The sequence below is a fragment of the Aptenodytes patagonicus genome, chromosome 1 (genome assembly GCF_965638725.1).
Source record: "Aptenodytes patagonicus chromosome 1, bAptPat1.pri.cur, whole genome shotgun sequence".
NCBI lineage: Eukaryota > Metazoa > Chordata > Aves > Sphenisciformes > Spheniscidae > Aptenodytes > Aptenodytes patagonicus.
The window spans coordinates 85,228,794-85,237,860 of NC_134949.1; the positions used below are offsets into that span (position 1 = coordinate 85,228,794).

Below are 9,067 nucleotides of genomic sequence, written 5' to 3' on the forward strand. Positions count from 1 at the left end.
TCTTCTCACAAATGTCCTTTTGTTTCTATAAATATTAATGCATATATGAAAAGAATTTTATGGGTAAATAGGGCCTTGTGTTCTTTCTGTATTCCTGTACCTCAAACAGAGGAACAGTTGGAAGAACAGATTTAGGAAAGAAGGCATACCTAGGCAAACTGCTCTAGAAGAGGATTATGGGTGGACGGTTGTCAGGTGTACAGTAAGTATTTCAGTGAATAAAATCATCAAGGATGTAGTTGGACTGGTTTATGACTGGCAGGTGTTAGTGTAAAATGCTGACTCTAAGACTGTAAGAATCATTGCTTGACTGTAGCTAATTCTTTCAAGTTGCTTCCTAGGCTTGTAGTTTTTAGCTTTGTAGTTTTTTTCCTGTCTCTTATTTGTGAGCCTGGAAGGGAAAATGCAGACTAAGAGGAAGATTTAGTCTCTAATGACCTGTTCATTTGAATCACCATTCTGAGAAAACTGCATGGTAAACAAGCAAAAATAAAAATATATTTAAAACTTCCAGTTCCTAAAGTTGGTATCTCACAGTGGCAGATCCCACATCCCTTCTTCCAATGCTTCTTCAGGTGAAATGAACAGCCACTTTCTCACAGATCCAGAATTGCTTTGTCAAACAGGAGTGGCTGGCATAAATAATCCGTCCATATAAGGAGGCACAGAAAATGTTGTCATATAACATAACCCTAGGAAATTAAAAGATATGGCTTAATGATGTCCCAGTGACATCATGCGATCTATATTTGGACCATTTGTAGTCATACCGATTTGCCACTGGAATGTAGAGTTATTTCCCCCTTGGAGCTATTTTATTTGTGCTAGGTGGTCCTTTTGAGTCTGGTGCATGTGATCGAGCTGTACTTTGCCACCCATTGTTCTGTATACAGGACACGAATTCGGAGCTCCATAGCAGATACTATGGTCTCCATGCTCCTTCGCCATTGCACATGACAAACACGGGAAAGTAATAGGAAGCACAACTCTCATATAATTTAGTGGGGCCCATCGGATAGAACCATGCTGGTGCTAAGTTATGAAGGCTTACCAATTTGTTGCCTCTTTTGAAAAAGCTGTTCCATCTTCCCAGTACCAGCCGCTCCTTTCAGATACGTATGACAATCCAACCCAGTAAAACTGTGAATCCTGTGGCAGAGAAACCTGTAGGTATGAGAAAATCATCACAACAATATTTCAAAAATAAGACCTAAGTTCCTGTATCTTCCATCTGTGAAGGTTCTGCAACCAAAGGAGATTACTCTTACTCAATAAGAGAGTAACCTGTTGTCCATGCGTGTTTTCCATGAGGCAGTGCTGACTGCTGTGATTATAGGATCATTCAAATACCATTGTTTATTGAATTGCCACAAGACAAATGTACCCTGGATCTGTAAAAACACTGCTATTTTAAAGAAAACAAACAAACAAAAAAATCAGCTTTATCTGGTCTGCCTTCAGGTATCTACACTGCCTTTAGATATCTGCAGTTTAGATATAGGTATGGGAGCGCCATTTAAGCCCCAATTCGAGTCAGCAGAGATCTGGCCAACAGATCCAATGGAGCCTGAGAAGTGATTCATCTCACCCCGTGGGAGTGCTACTGAATAGTGACCGTATTGGCCAGATCTCCCACTGACTGTAACGGAGCCTGAGGAAGTAGCTCTGAAGTTGCAGACAGCTTACACTGTAGATGCCTGAAGTTAGGTTAGATGAATCCCAGCCTAGAGGGCAGAGCCTGTTGCCTAAATACAGGCCTCTAGCACCTTTTGAGATTCTCCAACCTGTCTGAGGTCTTCACATATGGCTGACAGACGAGATCCAGAACCTATGGGACAACTGTGCCTTGCTGAGGCATTATTTGGAGGTCAAAGAGAATACCCCCGGGGATCTCAGATTGCCCTAGAAACCTATGCTTAAGTACCTGAAGTGTTCCCTAGGTGTCTAAGTGCTACCTAAGAGGTTCCTCACCATCTTAGCCTGTTCAGATCCTCCAGATACTCTACTGCTGCTTAGTAGCATGTTTAGGGACTCATCCAAAATCTAAAATCCACAGCTGGCTTAAACTGGTCTGGCCTCAGTCTGGCTGCAGCTGCATATGCCAAACATGGAAGAAAAAGCAAGCACCCAGACATCTGGAATCAAACTATCCAGGGATTTATATAGCATACCAAAATCGTCTCTTGAATTCAGCATTGAAGGTGTGGTGTCTCCCAACAGTGTGAACCACAATTCTGACCACAGGATGCTGCTAAACTCAATAATAAACCATTTCTCCACTTTCTATTTTGTCTCTACCCATCTGATTTTCACTTTTAAAAAAAAAGTCCAAAAGGCCAGCCTTTATGCCTTAAAACGAAAGAGTTGAGAACCCCTCATCTGAAACTAACTCCGTCTGGAAAAAGGAGAGAAATTTCCAGGGAAGCTTGTTTCCTTTTAGAAGTTTTATGTAGAAAAAGAAAATAAAGATTTTTGGGTTTTGTGTAAGCTTAACAGCTGTTGAAAAAGAGGTTCCTAGATATGTGTGTACAAAAAGGGAAAATATGGTCTTTACGGCAAATTACAGATTTTTCATTAGTCAGCAAAACACTCCCAAATTAGTAAGACTACTTAAAATTATTAATTCCCTGAACCTTTTCAGACATCATAATAAAATACTCTGCTGTCTAGCCTTTGTGCCATCATTAACACCGCTCTGTGAGGGTGTAACACGGGGTCAGAAAACAACCTTTTACAGCCACCTTGCACTGCAGCGTGCAAATGACAGTACCATGGTGAATCATCTGCTCTCTAGATTTCGCATAGATGTAGGTTTGATGCTGGGAGCCCTCAGTAATGAAACTTGTGGAAAGCGATAACCAAAACATGCATTCGTGTGCTGGGTCTCTCCTCCACGCTGATAATAGGCAATTCATTTTCTCTGTGAAAACCTAAGTATTAGCTAATTAAGGTGTTTTATACAATGGCTTATTCTATTTCTCATAATACATAATTTCACTATTTCTCACAGCACAAAATTTAGAAAGTGTTTCGAGTCGTGACAATCTTGTGACTTATAGGAAGGCTACTTGGCCCAGAGAAAATCAAATACATGCACTGTAAACGACCAAATTATTTTCCACCTGCAAGATTGCTGGAGGTTAAAACACGTGACATAAAGGAACGCATGAGGTTAAGACTGTACCATCTTTGCTTTGTCTTTTAGCACAAGAAGAGTGGAGTTTCTTGAGGAACAGAACTCCTGGCTTTGCTTCCATGTTTTCTTCTGCTTTGAAATGTAGAAGCAGTTGTCAGCTCCACTGTTTTGCCAGCTTGCTGGACAGAGAGCACATTTTGTTTCTAGAAATCAGAGAGAGTATTATGCAGACCTGCAAGGAATACAGGGGCTTTAGCTACTGGCTTGACCGAAAAAAGATTAAGGGTAGCCATGAATCAGCTGAGCTCTTGAGGGGCGAGAGACAAGTTGTTTTGCATGTTAGTGTATACATATCCACATCTCAAATACTACCACAGTTAAAAACAGACACTAACCGATCAGGTCTTTTCTCTGTGATTTTATAGTCTCTCCATCAACGCGGGCTCTGAAAAGGGGGTGATTTGTGTTTATTTACATAACAACATTTACCATTTTTCTCTTTCCCTTCAAAACACAATGCTTCCTTCATTTCCTGCAGCTTCTTTCCTTCCTCAGGATCCTTGGAAACCTGAAAAACTGAAGGGCATGAAAGTGCTTATCGAAGATTGTTTTTAAAAATTTGTAGCTTTAATTGTAGCTTAATTTGTAGCTTTTGACATTCTTTTATTTTTTTCTACTTCATTTGTATATCCACCATTGTGTGTACATCATCCGCATTTTCTTCACCAGGGGGGTTGTGCAGCACTGGAAAAGGTCACCTGGGAAGGTGGGGGCATCTCCACCCCTGAAGATTTTCAAAATTCATCTGGCCAAAGCTACAGATAAGTTTATCTGGGGTTGGTGATAGTCAGCTTTGAATAGTGGGGAGGAAAGGGTAGGTGTCAGACTAGAAACCTTTAGAATTGCCTCTGAGCTAACATTTCCATGATGCCATGGACCACCCTGAGTGTTCATCCTGGGCACTTGCAGCTGCTTCCCTCCTGCCAAAAAGAAGCCAGGGAGTCTCTGTCTCTGCTTCCAATTGTAATGTGGCATCATCTTTGGTTGTTAATTGAAATGTTTCTATGGAAAATCTGCTGTAATCATTGGGCAAGTGCACCAGTCACAATGCTTTGATGCCAGGATTGCCCTCCCTGCAAAAAGCTTGCAGTCCAAGAAAAAGAGGGAACTAACTGTGAAATATTCCGGTAACAGTCACAGGAGGGCACCATTATCCAGATAGTGTGGCTAACGAGATGAGCTTCTAGCTGTGAAAACATTCATAAGCGTTTCAGAAATGGGTTAGGGTTAGGGTTTAGAGTTAGGATTAGGGTTAGGGTTAGTCAGCGGTTAGGGTTAGGGATAGGGTTAGGGTTAGATTTTAGGGTAAGGGTTAGGGTTAGGCTTAGGGGTATAGGTTAGGGTTGGGGTTAAGGTTGGGGTTAGAGTTAGGATTACGGTTAGGGTCATTATGATTAGGGTTAGGGTTAGGCATTAGGTGTTAGGCTTAGGGTTATGGTTTAGGATTAGGGTTGGGGTTAGGCTTATGCTTAGGGATAGGGATTAAGTTTAGTGTTACGATTAGTGTCATTAAGGTTAGGGTTAAGGTTAGGGGGTTAGGGTTAGTGTTAATGTTAGGGGTTAGGTTTAGGGTTAGGGTTAGTTAGGTTTAGGTCTTGCATAAGAATTAGTGTAACCTTTAGGCTTAAGGTAACTATAAGTGCAGATATTAGTGATCCTGAGTGAACTGTCCTGACACTCAGTTGCGGGGAGACTTCTGTGGGAGAGCTGTGCTGTTGCCCTTCTTGCCGTATTATTTCCATTTCCAGACCAGGGACAGTCTGCAGGGGGAGAAGAAGCAGTTGCACAGCTGGAATTCACTCCCACAGCAGCAGCTTGGGACACCACAGTACTTACACAGGGCCAGCAGGGCTACCAGCCCCGTCAGCAGCACCAAGCACAAAGCGAGGAAAGCAAAGGCCACTGGCCGCCATACGGAAGATGAGGCAGAGGCTCCTGGGATAAACAAAAAACCCATTCAGCAACAAAAACAGCAGCTCTCCTCACCACACAGTGGTATTACCTCCTCTCTGACATCACCAGTTCATCTTTATCCTATCTGCAAAACCTCTTCTTTTCTTACTGCAGTTTTTGTTATCACTGTTCTGAATTTCCTGCAGTCATTTTGAGAAGTATGTATTTATCCACTGAGAATGTTTATTAACTGAGGCTCTAGTGTTTTAGAGTAAAAATTCTCAGGAAACAGGTAAACAGATTAGATTTTGCAGTTCCCACAGTCCTGGAAATAATAAAACAATCTCTAAGACTTCTCCACCTTGAAAGGGAAAGATTACCATCTAGTTTTGGATAATTAATTCTGGAACCTGTCATTGGGATTTCTAAATGATTGCAATGTTTGAACATTAAACTGTGCATCTTTCTTCAGGCTCTTTCTCCAAATTTCCATTGTTGTTCAATGTCTAATCAGGAATATAGTTCTCCAGAATGTTATAGCTGACTATCCCCTGATTAAAATCTTTTCTTTCATATATATGCATTTTTCCCTTTTGGGAAGCAGTGCTCTGCAATTTTCTGTAATACTCTTTTAGATCTATTTAGAGTGTTCAGGTTAACTGAAAAGTATTACACACATCAAGTATTTTACTTGAGTCCAGTACACCAAAGGAAGCACCTGCAGGGAACTAACCTTTTGTTAGGTGAGAAGAATCACCCTCCAGAGGTGTCCAGAAGTCCAGATAGACTTGGCAACTAAAACTTACATAGCCAAAGTTAAGGAAGATGACCCTAACCCTCATCAGTTAAGGTAATTTGAAGAGGCTGCAGATGACACCACATTGGGGTGGTGACTGATATGCTGGAGGGTAGGGCTTCCTTTTAAAGGGACCTAAAAATCCTAGGAATGAGCTGTAAGTTCAACAGCTCAACAAAAGCAAATGTGATGTCCAGCACCTGTAATAGTACAACTCCATGCACCAGTACAGGTAGGGGACTGACTGGCTAGAAAACAGCTATGCTTCAGGGTCCTGGTGGACAAGTTGAACGTGAATCCTCAAGTGTGCCCTTGTGGCAGTGAAAGCTGACCAGCACTGGGCTGCATTGGCAAGACTGCAGCCAGCAGGTCAAGAGAAGTGATTATTCCACTCTACTTGACAGTCATGAAGCCATGTCGGGGTACTGTGTCCAGTGCTGAGCTTCCCAGTTCAAGAGAGATGTCAGCTAACTGCAAAGAGTCCAGCAGAGGAACGCTGAGTTAGTCAGGCACCTATAGAGAGGCTGGAGGACCTAGGCTTGTTTAGCCTGGAGAAGAGGAGGCTAAGGGAGGACCTAATTTCAGTCCTCCACTACCTAAAAGGGCTTTATAGATGGAGCCAGACTCTTCTTAGAAAGGCACAGCGAAAGGACACAATACAACAGTCACAAGTTGCGTCTGGGAAACTTCTGATTAGATGTGAGGAAAAAGAATTCTTCCCCTTCAGCACTGGAACAAACGCCCAGAGAGGCTGTGAGATCTCCATCCCTGGAGGTTTCCAAAACTCAAGTGGACAAGGCCCTGAGCAACTTGATCGGACTTTAGAGCTAACCCTTCTGAGCAAAAGATTGGAAAAGATGAACTATAGAGGTCCTTCCCAACCTAATTTGGTTATAAGTCTATCTACTTTACATGTTCTCTGTGCATATCAAAAGGCCATTTTAAGAGATTTCTGAGCTTGCCAACCTGTTTCTTTCCAGAAAGCTCTGCCCCTAGACCACACTCCCTAATATTTTATCCTTGGTTTTCTGGCTGCTGCTTCTCAAGAGCTTCTCCTCCATCCTCCTTGTCAAGTGGTCATTCTCAATGGATAGCCCTAGATCTTTTCCAGACAGCACCAGAGTGATGTTAATTTACTCTTTGTCTACTCTACCCAACCTGCAAATAGCAGCAATGAAATTTATTTCACATGTAAGCCATGTGGTGAATTTATAAGCAGCAGCAACAGTACTCAAGTCATCATTTTATGGTCTCAGGCATTCCACGGGCACAATCCAATACCTTAGTTAACACTCAGCTTGTTTATAGAAAAACTTTGAGTATAAACAAATAAAAATATATACTCCTATCAGAGCTTACATTCACTATTAAGACTGATAAACTGGGCACCTTTCTACTCCCCATAGCTGGGGAAATGGCTTCTATTTCCAAGGCCTGCCTTATCTGATAAAACTATAGTGCCTTCCTCTCTTGTAGTGCCCTGCTGCAATAAATGAGGCCTACCAAAACAAAAAAAAATCCATAAAAAGGTGGAATTTGTCTTCTGTATTGAAGTAAATGCAAAAAATAATTGGAGTAAAGATAGGCTTCAGAAAAAATATCTGTGATCATAAACAGTACCACACAAGACTCCATTATGATTATTTTTTCTGCTGTTTCTATGAACATTTATCTAAGAATATACTATAAAGTTTAGAAAGATTCTAAAGCAATCAACATGAACATGCAAATTTAAGTTATGCTCCAATTTAGGTAGAAAAGCTAACTTCCATCTGTACTTACTGTCTACTGTAACACAACTGGCCGGAGCCTTAAATGCAGAACATTTGTTGCTGCTCGAATATCCAGGAGTAATAACTGAAGCTGAAGGTCGTAAATTTAAAGCGGTGTAGCCTTCTTCATCCTCCATCTCCAGCTCGTCACACTTCTTTCCTGCAATAGCAGTACTTTGGGAGTAGGGGCACACTGCAGCAAGACCAAAGCTGAGGTGATGGGAATAGTTCACGTTTCAGCATTTCCAGTAAAACCACAGAGGAAGCTGGCGCTGTTATGATTACTGTGTCATAGTAAAAGTGTAGTATATTGAAAGCACGTTAAGGAGTTAAAGTGGTACTGTCGAGGATGGGTGTTTTCTTCCTGAAAGTGAAGATCGGGAGTCTTGGTTCCTTGCTGGAACCTAAGACTGTTTCATTTAACTATCCACCTGATCTGACCCTGCAAATACAGCAAACATCAGGATTTTCTACCTCCTTAAAATAAGATGGTCCAGAAATAGTTGCTATTTTGAGTTAAGGTATGAAAGATATCTGTTCATGTATCAGGGCACAAATACAACACATCAGCTGCACTGAAAGCAATAGGCTGCATCTCTATACACTGTTATGAAATAAATGAAGAATGAAATTATTTTACAAAAAAATCACTGAAATAAATGCTAGAAGGGGAAAAGCTGAGCTGAAAGGATGGTGAGGCCAGGAGCTTGGCAGGATTCATGCGACCACTCAGCCTGTGTCAGGGAAAGGCCTTGGAGAACAAGTCTTCTGAGGAGCGGCTGAGGGAACTGGGGTTGTTTAGCCTGGAGAAAAGGAGGCTGAGGGGAGACCTCATCGCTCCCTACAACTACCTGAAAGGAGGTTGTAGCGAGGTGGGTGTCGGTCCCTTCTCCCAAGTAACTAGCGACAGGACGAGAGGAAACGGCCTCAAATTGCACCAGGGGAGGTTTAGATTGCACGTGAGGAAAAATTTCTTTTCTGAAAGAGTGGTTAAACATTGGAACAGGCTGCCCAGGGAAGTGGTTGAGTCCCCATCCCTGGAGGTATTTAAAAGACGAGTAGATGCGGCACTTACGGACATGGTTTAGTGGGCATGGTGGTGTTGGGTTGACGGTTGGACTCGATGATCTTAGAGGTCTTTTCCAGCCTTAATGATTCTATGATTCTAAGGCCAGACTACACTGAGGACCTCTCTGCTGTTGCATTGTATGCAGAAGTCACTGTGCAGAAGTGGCTTATTCATCCTCACCCTCCATCTCTAGCTCTTTGCAGTGCCTTGCTCCACTGCTGAGCTGTAGTTCTTAAACATCTTCAGTGACCAACTCTCCTTAACACAGCACTTGCCCAGACATGATGAGTCACATTGTGGTGACAGGGTGAGTCAGAAGGAAACTGCAAGACAGGAATTTC

At 42.2% G+C, this 9,067-nt stretch overlaps 1 protein-coding gene across 1 annotated transcript; it reads right to left on the bottom strand.

The window, feature by feature from the left end:
• Nucleotides 1–539: 539 nt before the first annotated feature.
• Nucleotides 540–7,794, bottom strand: LOC143155821 (natural killer cells antigen CD94-like). Its single transcript, XM_076328796.1, has 6 exons — nucleotides 7,668–7,794; nucleotides 5,033–5,131; nucleotides 3,626–3,712; nucleotides 3,185–3,339; nucleotides 1,052–1,164; nucleotides 540–692 (listed from the first exon to the last, which is right to left on the bottom strand). The coding sequence occupies exons 1-6, from the start codon at nucleotides 7,792–7,794 to the stop codon at nucleotides 572–574; spliced, it is 702 nt and encodes a 233-aa protein (XP_076184911.1). The 3' UTR covers nucleotides 540–571.
• Nucleotides 7,795–9,067: the final 1,273 nt, after the last annotated feature.